Consider the following 15,734-nt stretch of genomic DNA (forward strand, 5'->3'; position numbering starts at 1 on the left):
GAGGATAATCTCCTTCTCGGAAAGGTTGATCTCTTGTTGTTCATCCTCTTTTAGTTTGAGGCCCTCACATAAATTAGCCAATTCTTCCTCCATGATAGGATCTAGAAAAGATCTCCGAATTGAAACTCTATAGATCAAATATCCAAGAGACCAGGCTCTAAGCGTCACAAGGAAACATAAAGAGAAAACCCCACCTACCTAGAGAGGGGACTCCCCTTCAACTACCTTTTAGGTAATAATGTTGCATTAGGATTAAATGTTGAGGACATGACACTTGTTTGACTAAAAAATAAGTTCATAAAATATTATAAAGTTTATTTTATTATAAAATATATCAAACATATTATATCGAGACACATTAATTTATAATTTTCTTTTTAAAAAACTCATTTATAGTTATAGCAACAACATATAATCGTAGACTGTTAGGTTCGAGATATGTACAAGGATATTGGAGATATTTTAAATGGCCATTTTCCAAATGCCAAGTAAAACTTTAAAAGTTGAAAAAATAGTATATTTCATTAATAAGTAATTTGAAATGGGTTGGAGTGACATTGACATGATGCAAACATAATTGGGTTAAGAGAACCAGAGCTTTCAAAGGTTTTAGGTTGCAAGAGATCCTCCATTTCAATACATAATATTATATGTATTGAGTCACAGTACCATTTTATCATTATTTTTTTAATTTAAATTTTAAGATTTTTCTTAACTTTTAAGATTTTCACAACTTTAAGCGTCGGCACGTATGGTTTTATAAGTAAAATTATAAGTATAAATAGTATTTTCCTTTGTATATTAATCTCTCAAACTTAAAGTTCTCAATTTCTTGTTCGGATACGAGGGGATTTGACTGGTTTGTATTCAATTGAGATAAGATAATATGCTTTTAGATAAAAATAAAATAAAATATTGTTAGAATATTATTTTTTAATATTATTATTATTTTAAAATTTAAAAAATTGAATTATTTATTATATTTTGTATGTGAATTTGAGAAAATTGTAATGATGAGATAAAATGAGATAGATTTTCAAATCTAAACGGGGCCTAATCCCACGACAACTATTGAATCTGAAATCGCTGGAAACTGATCAAGAAAGTTGACAAATCAAGATAGCAGTTGAATATAGTCTCTTATTCATAGGACCGTTACATATATGATTCATAGCATACCATTACATATCTTATTCATAGGACCGTCCACAGTATATATATTGAGAGTACGGGCGGCCATACTCGTTAGTTCTTTCACTACTTCTTGGGAGCAAGGTTTGCTTTGATTTCGTCAACCACCTTGGCATCCACCTGGAAGGCTATCTCCAACACATCGTCCGGCACCGGTGGTGACGCAGCGAAAAGTGATGTGGCAACGACTTGGGTGCCCGGCAGTTGGCCATTGAAGCCCGAGATCACAGAAGCAGGCTTGTCGCCAACGTTCTTCTGAAAATGGACCAGTCCCCTGGGGAACACAAAGATCTCACCTTCCTTGATGGTCTTGGAGATGAGCTTGTCTGCTGTGGTGATGAAGCCTACAAACAGCTCGCCTTCCAGAGTGAATATGGTCTCGGTGGCTCGCGGGTGAGTGTGAGGAGGGTTGAGTCCGCCGGGTGCATAGTCAATGCGCGCCAACGACACGCCGAGCGTATTAAGGCCTGGAACCTGTCGGGAATATGCCGTTAAAGCAAATTGTAATTTCCATATTTTGCATTAAATAAAATTGTCTAAATGAACAGAACCTGCATAACATTGGCTGTCGTTACGTTTGAACCAAACGAGTTGTTGATGAGAGCTGGCGCAGCCAGGCCAGCGAAGGTGAAATCCGCTGCCGTGACATCTGCATCGTCCTTGCATACAAACCCGTTCACCTTTATCTCTGTTGCACGAATGACAAGGAAAATAAGAGAGCATTTCATCAAAAGACCAATCCCGATAATATGTAAAGTTGGTCTAGGAACTTAAAATAAATCACATACTTGACTTTAGATCGGCAACGCAGAGATCCTGAAGGGGGTCAGGATCGTATGCCACAGAGCTGGAGATTGCAGCAAAGAGGAACAGACATGCAAGAACGTTTGCCACCATGATTGGAAATGACTTGAAAGGAGATTGAAGTATTAGTTAAAATAATATAAGAAACGGATTAGAATGCTTGGTTCGAATATGGAGAAAGAACAGCCTGCTACTCTATTTATATACACATCTAACACTGGTGATCATAAATAACAGGGTTCCAACTTAAATTCGAAGCAATTTCCCAATGAAGACGTAAACAGAAACTATTTTCTATTAGTTTGAATGGGTGAAAGAAGTTGGTGAAGAAGAAAGCCAGTAGAAATTAACGTTTTTGGGCATCTTTTAGCTGATATGTGTCTTTGTTAAACATTAACACAAATCAAATCAATGGGGCTTGGAAAAGCTTCATGCCTGCCTGGCTAAATAGCGTACATTTCTCGCTATTCAAGATAGAACTTTAAAGTGAGACATAACTTGAAACCAAAAAAATCATTTCCAATTCAATGAGATGTGGTTGCAGATTGATGATAAGGTGACAAACAAAGGCAGAAAATTTCGAAAAATCCTGCACAACTTGCCGAAGATGGTTGCATACACTAGAGAAAAAATCAATGTGAAATTGATACAGTATGTGAGATTTTCAGATGGTCAAAACTGTTACCAACTTAGATGGTTCTTCTCTATGGTGTAGAGAAAAAGATATACACATAAGATGGGTCGTACATTACTTATCAAGCATTTGATTTTGTTCTAAAAATTCAGTCGAGAAGTTATAAATGTTAGAGGCTGATTTGTTGTATTTATCTCTCTACACTCTAAGCTGTATAGAAACTTTTAAAAGATCCAAACCGGATGCTTTTAGTTCACCTATAAGTTTCCCCCCTGGATCTAGCTTTTGTATATAATAAAGCCAACAGAGTTGTTAAATGGGGACCCCTTTTCTGCAATTGTTGGAAGTGATCTCACAGAGAGAGGCATAACCATACAAGTATTATTAACAGAATAGTAAATTACGGTGATAATTGGCTTTTTTATAAAAATTCTTTGTGAGATGTCGTAAATGTGTAATATTAGATACAATCGTAGATATGTAGATTTTGCATTTACTCATTTTTTAATGGAATTGCGCGGCGATTATATAGTACGTGATTGTAAATATCATTTACGAGATAGTAGAAAGGATTGGAATGTAATTTGTATCATTACTCCACCTGAATATAGCATCATAGCATTCAAAAATATCATACCCATGAAGAAGAAAAAGGTAAAAAGTGGTAATTCCTTCGAGAGGTGAAGAAAAATGTGATGAATAACAGAGGAGATTCTTTTGAGAGCGAGAGAGAGGAGACCTTATCATGACGATGAAAACTGAGTCCTAAAGTCTATTTTTAATATATATATATCCACTACAACCAGCCATTGAGATTCGGGCCTTGCCAACTGCTATGTCAACTAAATAATGCATACTACCCAATAAAGAGAGAAGGCAGTTGGGGAGAAATTTAGGAGTGTACAGTATTTTTACAACTCTTTATATGATTATATTATAAAATAAAAATATTTATTTAATGTAATGTTTTTAATAAATTATTTATACAAAAAAAGAAAATAGAAAAACATCTCTTTTAATAAGTAGTTATATAAAAAAATTGTAAAGATGACCGTATATCTAATACTTTTCAAACTTTAGTGTTATAAAGAACAAAACTTTTCTAACATTTATTCCCTTAGTCTTCTTCCTTCGCATCCCATTCATAGTGTAATTCTTACATTTTTATAGTAGAACTTATCCCATTTGGACCCTTGTAAACGTAGGTAATAATGTCGAATCATGTAAATATTTTCTTCTTTTTCTTCTTGTATTTCTGATTATGCAACTCTGCTATCGCCACCATCTATGAACAATCCGATCACCGTTGACTACCTCGTCAAAATCAGGCATCAAGACCATCAATGGTGTTCTTTCAGCTACAAATTATGGTGCTGTCCATCTGCGTCAGTCTTGTAGACATGGTCTTTCCCTAATGTTTTAATTGAGCAATCAAATTGATTTGAAGCACATAAAACAGGTTTTAAACGGAATGATATGAAAGCGTTTTCAGATGCGAAACTCTGAAGAACAGCAGTGCACATGGGGGAGAAGTGGAAGTGGGATCAAGCTAGGCACCGATCACGTAACCATAAAGTCCAAGTATACAGTATCCTTGAATGGAGAAAATTTATGGTGCAAATTCATCAAGGCGGCAGCCTTTTATCCTAGCGACATGGTCAGAATCCTCTTGCCTGAAACTGTGAATTGTTGAGGCCGTGAACAAATACGAAAAGCCTAGCCGAGACAGAGAGACAGACGGACAGGCAGGAACCAAAAGAGTGTTGTGTGTGTGTAATTGTTTTAAACAACTATCCAGATGATCTCCAGATTCTTCCTTCAAGTGAAACCACCATAACAGAAACATCATCGTGATATTTGCGCCGATCCCCATGCGGAATATCCAGTAGTTCATGAAAATCCATTCCTGCAAACAATCATCAGAAGCACTTATCATAATGAGAAAGAGAATGCAGGGAGGTTATGATTTCTACCATTCTACTATTTAGATTCTCTTTTGTGGCATTTTCCCACAATTAGTCTCTTTCGTGCCACAATTTGAGGAAGGTCTTGTATTGTTAACATACAAAGTTGTTCATAGACAATGTTCTCTCCTCCCTTCAAAGGGTGTATCACCCCTAGCTCTCAAATAATGTGCTTTGTGGACCACACAAAAGCAAGGTGTTACCCTGCAATACATGCATGTTAAACTGAAAGGGAGTACATTCCATTCTGGTCGTCCTACCGAGCACTTTACATTTTCTTTTTCAAAATAGCAAGTATAATCCAGTTTTAAGCTTTCATGGAGTGCTAACAAAATGAAAAGGTCTGGTAAGTTAATCAATTTACCATTCTTCTTGGCAGCACGGAAAAGAAGATCCGTGATGAGGTATTGTGCAGGATCGCCTTCAGGAACATTTTCCAAGTAAATGGAGGTCTTCTCCAAGTTAAGCCTCTGACCAAAGGCTAACTCATAAGTACTTAAGATGTTCTTTAACCTGCTCCGTTTAGAAGGAAGGAAATTGCAAAATACTAGACTATCATTTGCAAAGAAGAGGTGATTAACAGACAAAGAACCTCTAGCTATAGGAAAACCAGAAATGACACCCCTATGCTTAGCTTGATTTTAAGATTGACTTAGCACTTCTAAACAGATGATAAATAAATAGAGGGAGAGGGGGTCTCCCTGTCTTATGCCCCTTGAAGGCTTGAAAGATGCTTGAGGGGAGCCATTAAGTAGAATAGAATAAGAAATAGTGCCAATACATTGCATAATGAGTTCTATCCATGAACTGTCAAATCCCATTCTTGCCAATACAGCCTTTAGAAAGCTCCATTCGACTCAATCATAGGACTTACTTATGTCGAGTTTTAAGGCCATGACACATTCCTTTTGTCTTCTCAGTCTGTTTTGCATAGAGTGAAGTAATTCCTATGCCACTATGATGTTATTAGAAATTAGACAAAGCACTTTGAGTTGGAGATATTAGGTGAGGCAAGATGGATTTAAGTCTATTTGCTATAACCTTTGCAATAATTTTATAGAGGACATTACAAAGGCTAATTGGTCTATAGTTTGAAACCAATCGAGGAGTTTCAATTACCTGAGAAAGATTCATTTCTTAGCTCTAAGATCAAGTTTTGTTCTATTATGTTTAAGGTTAGAAACAAAACACAATTATCCAAAAACTCTTAAACGATGGTAGGAAGGTTTTGATGCAAATAAAACCTCATAGGGGGTCCAGTTTTGAAGAGTAAGAGTGGGATTCTATTAATTAAGTAGGTGGCCGTTAAGACAACCTCTCCCCAAAACTTGATTGGAAGAGATACTAGAAAAAGGGACGCTCATGTGACAGAGAGGACATGTTGATGTTTTATCTCCGCCACTCCACTCAGGCATGTGAAATTTAGGTCCATTATCTGATCTAACTTGCTTTATTTTGGCATTAAATTGTGTTTCAACCATGTGGATAAAATATTGCAAAAGGCTTTTGACTTCAGATTTAAATTTCATAAGGTATACTCGTATTACCTGACTATGGTCATCAACAAGTGTCAGAAAATAGTCATGGCCTTGACTCTAAAAAGGCAAGCTGATGTAATGTTGCAGCAATTGATAGTGATAATTGGCTAGATGCAGAAGAGAAGTCACCATCAAAGTCATGGGGGGTCTACTTCTAGAGTGCATCCCAATTAGGATAGGGGGAATCTGATGCCCTTTGGTGAGATTCACACAAGGACTATTTGTTTGGATTTTCTTGCTTTTCATGATAAGGATCCAGCTGGGTGGATATACGAGGTACAATAATTTTTTGTTTTCCATAACTCCCTGCCACAACACAAAGTAAAGTTTTAACTTGGCTTCAAGATTGGGAAGAAATAGGGCAAATAGATGATTGTAATGCTTTCACTATAGCATTGTTAGCCAGATTTGGGCTTGGTGGATATGATAACCCTATGGAGTCTCTCACTCTTTTAAGACAAAGTGGCACACTAGAAGAATACAAAGATTAGTTGTCACTGTCAAGTAGACTGAGGGGTTTATCAGATTAGTTTAAACTAAGTTGTTCCTCAATGGCTTGAGGGATGAGATTAGATTGACTGTAATAATGTTTAAACCCACATGCTTGACTAGTGCTTACAGTCTAGCAAAAATACAAGAAGAAAATTACAACATCACTAGGAAGTATAGTAGATTTGGCATGAGTTATTCACCTGACCTTGGTATACTCAGAAAACCCAACCTACTCGTAAAAACCTACCCCAAACCAAATATCTAGATCCAAAAGATAAACCAAAAGCAGGAAAGGAGGGATAAGGGCTTGTGTTATTAAATCAGGAAATACTAGTAGCTATACAATCCCTCTTAAAATAATTCAGTGAAGTTTTTGAAAAACCCAAAGGCCTACCTCCCAACTGATCCCATGACCATGTCACTAGCTTCAGGTGTAATAAGGCCTAGTCAAAATCCATATTTTTACTACTAATAAGGAAGGCGCATGGCATGTGGAGATTATGTGTTTATTATCCGGGCCTTAATTAAGTTACTATTAAGGAAACGTTTCCTATATCGGTAGTAGATGGATGAATTGCTTGGGGCCAAGATTTTCTCTAAACTGGATTTACGGTTTGGTTACCACCAAATTAGAGTAAAATCTTCTAATATTCACAAAATAGCTTTTAAGACCCATGAGGGTCACTACGAGTTCCTAGTTATGCCCTTTGGGCTAACTAACACCTCCTCTACCTTCCAAAGCTTGATGAATGAGCTGTTCAAACCCCATTTGAGGGATTTCATCTTGGTCTTTTTTTATGATATTTTGATTTACAGAAAATCTGAAACTGACCATTTACAGCACGTGCAAGTAGCTCTTGAGACCTTAAGAGGTAACAAACTCTTTGCTAAATTCGCTAAGTGTAGGTTTAGGTGCAAGGAGTTCTCCTATTTGGGCCACTTAATTTTAGCCTAAGGTGTAAGTGTAGATCCTAAAAAGCTACACGCAATGAATGATTAGCCCATTCCTAGGTTTGTTAAAGCATTGAGAGGCTTCCTGAGGCTGACATGGTATTATAGAAGGTTCATCAAGGGATATAGGCTAGCAAGACTGACTAGAATGCTTAAAAAGGAAGATTTCAAGCGGAGTGAAGAAGCAAAAGTGGCTTTCCACAAGCTAAATGAGATGTCACAAACCCCTTGGTGCTTACATTACCAAATTTTGCATCACTCTTAACTATTGAGTGTGATGCCTCAGCCACGGCTATTGGAGCTATTTTGATACAATAAGGAAGGCCTATAGCCTATTTCAGCCAGGCTCTCAAGGGGAGGACTCTCATCCTATTGACTTCTGAGAAGGAGCTTTTGCCTCTAGTGTCCGTAGTAGTTAAATGGAAGCCCTATTTATTGGGTGTGACCTTTAAAGTCAAAATTGACCACTAGAGCCTCAAATACCTACTGGACCAAAGGGTGGGAACCCTAATGCCACATAAATTATTTTCTAAACTTATGGGTTACAACTTCATGGTGAAGTGCGAAAAGGGGTTGAAAATAGAGTCGCTAATGCCTTGTTAAGAGTAGATCAAGAGGAGGAAAAAACTTGATGCTGATTTCCTTTCCCACCGTTGACTGGCTAGATGAACTGAAGTTGCCTATACCAGTGACCTAAAGGTACAAACTCTAATCTCTATATATGTTTAATGAGATAAAGCTGGGCCTTGAGTATATCATGAGATCAGATTTATTACTATACAAACAGATCTTGTATATTCCTCATGACCCTTAGTTTAAGGAGAAACTTCCAGAGTTGGGTCATAGTAGCCCTTAGGTGGGTTGCTCTGGGTTCGACAAAACCATACAAAGGGTGAGAAGAGATTTTTTTTTGGCCCGGGCATAAGAATGATGTTAAACAATTTATTAGGGGGTACGAATTCTGTTAAAGAGTGAAATCTTCTAATGAATTGCTTAGTGGGCTGCTACAACCACTATCAATCCCTTCTCAACCTTGGAACCATATAACTATGGATTTCTTAGAAGGCCCTCCAAATTCCAAGGGGTTTAACAGCCTGTGGGTGCTGGTTGATCGCCTCACTAAATATTTCCATGTAACACTATTGAAGCACCCCTATACTGCTAAGAATCTAGCAAAGTTATTTCTCAAGCACATATTTAAACTACACGGTTTACCTCAGCCCATAGCCTCAGGCAGGGATAGATCATTTACCAGTAAATTTTGACAAGAAATTTTGAGCTTGCAGGGGGTTCATATGGCACTTAGTATGGCCTACCACCCCCAAACTGATGGGCGGTCTGAGGCTATAAACAAGGTTTTAGAAAAATTTTTGAGATTCTTCTTAGGGGAGAGACCTAAGGACTGGGTATTATGGATACCTCTTGCAGAGTAGTGGTACAATTCCACTCCTCACCTGTCTACAAAGCTAATATTACTATTTTAAGCCCTATACAGTTACCCCCCTCCCAGATAGCTGGAGTATATTCCTGTATTGCCTAAGTGTGGAAGATCACCTCAAGACCAGAGACCAGATAACCTGTTTGCTACATCACAACCTATAAAAAGCAAAAGACAGAATGAAGAGATATGCAAACTTAAGAAGGGAGGACCGAGAGTTTTCTCAAGGAGACTAGGTCAACTTGGGACTCTAGCCCTACAAGTAGACCACGATGGCCTTCCGCCGTAGCAATACGTTGGCCCCAAGATTCTTTCATCCTTTTCAAATTTTACAAATAGTGGGGAAAGTAGCTTACCATTTTGATCTAACAGAATCAGCCAAAATCCACCCAACGTTTCACATTTCACAGCTCAAAAAGAAGTTGGGATCCTCTTCAATCGCCATCCCAGAGTTGCCTCTTGTAGATGATGATGACATCATTAAACCTGAGCCTAAAGAAGTGTTACCTCGCTGCATGGTGAAATCGAGAAACAGGACCAAGATCAAACTCCTTATAAGCCGGCATGGTCACGAACCAGATGAAAAAATTATGCTACTCTCAAAGAAGGATTTCCTCACATTGTGGGCAAGGTGTTTTGAAGAGGGGAAGAATTGTAACGGCCACTGCACAACACTAGGGTTTCTTGCATTTTGCGCAAATGGGGGGTTGTCAAAGGGGAGAAGTTAGTTGCTGTCATTTACTTGGAGGGACTTCAACTGAAGTGTTATGAAGAGTTCTTGGAGGGACTTCAATTGAAGTGAGCTTGAGAGATGGCCTTGGAGCTAGGCCTTTAGAATTTGAAGTTAGTTTTATTAAGTTTCGTGAGTTGGGCTGGAAGGATGTTCCTGCGTGGGCCTGTTATGTTATCGATTTAATTACTTGTCTTTCATACTTATTTTTAGTATAATCTTGTTGTGTTTGGCCCATGGCCATAGGACACTTTGTTTGTAGTAATTTCTGTTACCGTGCCTGGCAACTTACATCCTGGTCAAGTCCCTGTAGGATTAATCTGTATTCTGAATGTTAAGCAATTTCTTGTCCTATTCACTCTATCAATTTCTCTCTCTCTCTCTCTCTCTCTCTCTCTCTCTCTATATATATATATATATATATATATCAATTCTTTGGAGCTACTCTCTCTCGAAGAGAGTAAAAAAACCCTATTTTGCTAAGCATCTATTGGGGATTGTTACACAAACTCACTCACACCAATCTTATCTAATCATATCTCTTGGGATATATAAGAAGGGGGTGCTGGTTTATTTTAACCATAAAGGTAATGTAAGACATGCTAAAGATAGATACCCAAACCAGAATAGTATAAATTCTTTAAAGAAGAGTATTAATAACTTAATTGAACCATTTGGAAAAGTGGAAAGGCACATTTTCCATGCTTATGCTATGATAAACGGAAAGCTGAGCTGTTCTCATCTTTAATTTATAGTATGAAATTTCCCAGTTTTTATTTATCTTGCTAATTGACTATTTTGATTATGCATAGGAGAATCCTCTTATATTCTATTTAGCTCTATGCACACTAATGACTCTCTTGATCTATTCCGATACCTCCCATCATCTTTCAAAAAACTTGGGTTATCAGTAAAAACTGTTAAATCTGATTTAAAATTGAAAGATGTTTCTACCTCATCTCAGGTTACTTCTGCTAATTACACTACTAAAGATACCGACGTATCCAAAGATAAAGCCATAAATGAAGAAGTTGATAAAGAAGAAGAAGATGTTTCATATTTATCCGCAATAGTTTCAGATATGGTTGCTCCTATTCATCACATTCTACTTATTGTGATTAATAGAGCTTTTAAAGTTGATTTAATTGCTTTATATAAAGAATATAGTTCTGCTAAAAATAGTGATAAGAGAAAATCTAATCATGCTACTTTTTCTAACTCTGATAAAAAATTGTGTTAAAAAAAAGGGAAAAAAAATTAATGCCTTACATAAGGATATACTTTTATTTGATTTCCTAGAAAATTATTATGTTTCTAAGTATAATTTAAATGTTGTTAAAACCAATTTTGTCAAGGAAGAAGGAAAGACAATGGTTAAATCTAGCCACTCTCCTATAGAGACAATTATCATTTCTCATAAGGGGGAAAAAATAAATGTTTGTCCCTTTAAAGTACCCAATGTTGTTGATCCTAAGGCTACCGCTTTTACTGAAATAAAAAAGATTGTTGAACGAAACAATTTTGTCAATTAAATTCTTCATATTATAGGTTAGCAATTGGACCGTATTGAAGAAAAGGTTGAAAGTCCTGTATTTACTTTAACTTCAAAAATTGAAAAACCATTTATTATTTTACTAGAGAATTGGCAAGGTCCCAAGATCAAACAGGCCAACACTCTTGATAAAATTAATCAAATGCTTGCTAATTTAAAGAAAGAATAACCCTCTACCAGTGCTTTAAATAGCAACAACAATGAAGTTGTTTCTTGTTTTCTACAGAAGAATCATCTGCTAATAAAGATCTTGCTTTACTTGAAAAGAATTTTCAAGATATTGATTTGAGGAAACCTGAGATTAAAATTTTTTCTTCAAAAAGACACAATCCAATGAGTCTAACGAAGAATTGGTATCCTAGACCTACTTCACCTCATTTATAGTTTGAAGGAAGATTTTTTTAAACACAGTTTTCTGTTTCTTCTTATAAACTTTATGATTGGAATATTAATGGATTCTCTTAATAAGAAATTCTCAATACCATGAATAAAATGTTCATGGTTACAAATGCTTTTGTTAATAACAATAATCTTAGCCAAATTGAGACAATTGATTTATTAACTACAAGATTTTCTTATATGCTTCGACATTGGTGGGATAAGCGTCTACCAAATGAAGCAAAGGAAACAATTTGAAATGTAGTTAAGCATGATGATGAAGGTGTACCTATTTTTGGCACAACCATAGGAAAAGGCATCCGTGATGGTGTCAATTCTTTGATTTATACTAATCTTAAACAATTTTTTAGGACTCCCTATATTATTATTAATCATATTAGCAATTTTTGTGAATAATTTGGCCTTCCTCCTATTGCTCATTCTAGACAGAAGTACAAATACTCTGATAAATTTATTAAACCTCACGCCAAGAAAAGAAGTTGTAACCGTGATGGTTTTTATAAAAAAAAACCTTAAGATTTTTACAAGAAAAAGAGTTTTCAAAATCATTCAAAAGGAAAATGTTTTAATTGCGGCAAGTTTGGACATTTTGCTGATAAATGTTCCAAAAAGCCTAATAAGTTTAAAAAAATCTTAATTAGTTAAATATTAATGATAATGATCAAGGGGATCTGTTTCGCCTCTTAGAAACAAAATTCTCTGCATCATCTGACATTAATGAATTCAATTTTAGTGATTTTGAGTATCACTCAGAAACTGAATCATTTGATTCTCTCAATATTAAATTTGGTTGTAATAATTCTTGTTGCAAACATTTAGGTAAAGCAATAAATGTCTTAACCAAAGCTGAAGAACAAGAAATTTTTTTGTTAACCTTCATTAGTTAGGTTACGAATCCAGATCTCAAAGATGAATATCTTCATAATTTCAAGAAGACGATGGTTTGCCAAGAACCTAAAACTCCTAAATAAAAAATTAGTTTTCAAGAAATTTTGGGAAGATTGGAAAAGAAAAGACCCAAAGAGATTTCTACTATTGATTTACAAGTGAAGTTGTTTTTATTAAAAAAGAAAATTTTGAACTTAACATTGAGATTAACAATCTCAAATATGAAAATGATTCTTTTAAACAAGAATTATTGTGTTTAAAAATTAATAAACAATTTGATCAAGATATTCTTTCTAATAATGATGAGCAACTAATTGATTAAGATTCAAGTCCAAAGGAGGAAAACAGTTCTCCTTTTGACAACAGTCAAATTTGCTTAATCTATCATACTATTCCTCCTAAGTGGTTTTCTAAAGTTACTATTATTGTTTGTCATGAATATGAATTTTTTGTAATTACTGTGATTGATTCTTAATTAGATATGAATTGTATCTAGCAAGGAATAATTATGAAAAATTTACTTAAAGATTATTCTTGGCTAATGAATCTCAACACTACTCATATCTGCTAGAATAAAGTTTATTTTATAATTCCTTCTATGCTTGTAAAAAATATGACTGATGAAATCATATTAGGGATTCCTTTTATTTATTCTTTATACTCATTCATTTAAGAAAAGAATGTTATTACTACTGACCTTTTTGGTCAAAAAGTAAAGTTTAAATTTGCTTTAAAATTTGATATTGATACTGATAAAAGTTTGAAATCTTTAGTATCTGCTAAAACAAAACATTTGAATTTCCTGCAACAAAAAATCAAATATAAAGTGATTGCTAAACAATTGTCTAGTAATTTATTACAGTCAAAGATCACTGATTTTAACAAAAACCAATTAATAATGTTTGCTCTGATCTTCCAAATGCTTTCTGGCATGGGAAGAAACATGTTATTACTCTACCTTATATTAAAGATTTTTTTAAAACATAATATTCCCACCAAAATTCGACCTATTAAAATCAATAGTGAGACTTTAGAATTATGTAAAATTGAAATACAAGATTTGCTTGCTAAGATTATTAGGCATAGTAAGTCGCCTTAGTCTTATTTTACTTTTTATTTCCAAAAAAATGTAGAGATTGAGAGAGGAACACCTTGCCTAGTTATTAATTACAAACCATTTAACAAATTTTAAAGTGGATTAGGTTCCATAACCCCCAATAAGAATGATTTGATTCATAGGCTTAGTAAAGCATTAGTATTCTCCAAGTTTGACCTGAAATCAGGATTTTGGCAAATCCAGATTAGTGAGTTCGATAAATATAAGACTATCTTTATTACCATATTCGGTCATTATGAGTGGAATGTTATGCCTTTTGGACTCAAGAATGCCCCAAGCGAATTCTAAAATATTATGAATGACATTTAATTTTCAACTCAATCACCCATTTTCAACTCTATGTCTATTGATGATCACTAGAAACAATTACAATCGTTTCTAGATATCATTAGACGAGATGGTCTTGTCTTTTCTGCCAAGAAAATTAAATTTTTTTAAATTAAGATTAGATTCCTTGGTTATGATATTACTAAAGACAAAATTCGACTTATTAATAGGGCTATCAAATTTGTTGAAAAAATTCCTTGATGTTATTTTTGATGTTCTCATTTACTAAACGTCTATTGATGAACATTGGAAACGATTACAATCATTTATAGATATCATTAGATGAGATGGTCTTGTCATTTCTACTAAGAAAATTAAATTATTCCAAACTAAGATTAAATTCCTTAGTTATGATCTTGCTAAAGGCAAAATTCGACCTATTAATAGGGCTATCAAATTTGCTAAAAAAATTTCCTAATGTTAGTTTTGATAAAACCAGTTGTAAAGATTTCTTGATTCTATCAACTATGTTGTAGAATTCTAGTAGAACATGAGGAAACAATACCATTCACTCTTTGTGAGACTACACTCAAACCCTCCACCTTGGACTAACATTTATACTACTCTTGTTAAACAAATTCAAGCATATGTTGAAACTCTACCATGCCTTGGAATTCATAATTCTTTTTCCTTTAAAATTGTTGAAACACATCACTGTTTTTCATACCGTACCGTACCGGAATGTACCTCTTTTTCTTTTTCTTTTTTTAAACTGTAATCTCATTTTTTGACCCCCAATTTAGACCAGACTATTTATAATTTATATATATATATATTCATATATAGACTATTATTTTGAAATATAATTTTTATATATACTTTTATATATAATTTATTTATATATCGACTATCCCGAAACGGTACGCGAAATGGTACCGGTATCAAAATATTTCATTCCAATGCCTTGACCGGTACGACATCTGGTATGGTATTCAAAACATTGAAACAGATATCTTTGACATTGGTTATGGTGGCATTTTGAAACAAATTGTTTCACCTGGCTCATCTAAACAAATTGTTTGCTTCCATTCCATAGTTTGGAATACTGCACAACTTAACTATAGTTATATTAAGAAAGAGATATTATCCATTGTACTATGTATTTCTAAGTTTCAAAGTGATTTGTTAAACCAAAATTTTTTATTATACATTGATTGCAAAAGTGCTAAATATGTCTTAGAAAAAGATGTTGAAAACATTGTATCAAAACATATTTTTGTCATATGGCAATCAATTTTAAGTGTATTTGATTTTAATATTAAATATATTAAATGATCTAAAAACTATATTCTTAATTTTCTTACTCGTGAATTCTTGCAAAAAACAACCCCTCCCCCAATACCTAATACCATAATTGTTAAACATAAGCCTACTAATCTGGGCATGCCCTTGATATTGCTAACAGGTTTACTACTCTTGGTAGTATTCTCATTGTTATACATGTTTCCTTTTCAACTTCTCTTACTATGCCTTATGATCCTTATGTTAAACTTGTTAATTCTACTCAGTATTACCTGCTACCAAAGCTGAGTACATTAAAAAACTATTTTCCTAAAGCCTATTTTAGCTCAGACCAAATAGATCCATATATACCGACTCCTTCAAAATTGCTTCGACCTATTTTCCTCAAAATTTTCATTAGATTTCTCATAATCCTAAAAAAAAAACCTCCAATACTATTCTACTATTCTAGCACAGATTGATTCCCT

General features: G+C 34.6%; 1 protein-coding gene across 1 annotated transcript; it reads right to left on the reverse strand.

The window, feature by feature from the left end:
* Positions 1–1,120: 1,120 nt before the first annotated feature.
* Positions 1,121–2,180, reverse strand: LOC122318239 (germin-like protein subfamily 2 member 4). Its single transcript, XM_043135445.1, has 3 exons — positions 1,980–2,180; positions 1,743–1,879; positions 1,121–1,665 (listed from the first exon to the last, which is right to left on the reverse strand). Exons 1-3 carry the CDS (start codon positions 2,086–2,088, stop codon positions 1,258–1,260), a joined length of 654 nt encoding a protein of 217 aa, XP_042991379.1. The 5' UTR covers positions 2,089–2,180; the 3' UTR covers positions 1,121–1,257.
* Between the last annotated feature and the right edge of the window lie 13,554 nt (positions 2,181–15,734).

Source organism: Carya illinoinensis, chromosome 8 (genome assembly GCF_018687715.1).
Source record: "Carya illinoinensis cultivar Pawnee chromosome 8, C.illinoinensisPawnee_v1, whole genome shotgun sequence".
NCBI lineage: Eukaryota > Viridiplantae > Streptophyta > Magnoliopsida > Fagales > Juglandaceae > Carya > Carya illinoinensis.

Bases quoted from the DNA above. Each gene is read 5' to 3' on its own strand.
- LOC122318239 (XM_043135445.1), bottom strand. From the start codon at position 2,088: ATGGTGGCAAACGTTCTTGCATGTCTGTTCCTCTTTGCTGCAATCTCC. The intron at 1,880-1,979 runs GTATGTGATTTA...TTCGTGCAACAG, and splicing joins CGTTGCCGATCTAAAGTCAA to AGATAAAGGTGAACGGGTTT. The intron at 1,666-1,742 runs GTTCTGTTCATT...TATTCCCGACAG, and splicing joins CGACAGCCAATGTTATGCAG to GTTCCAGGCCTTAATACGCT.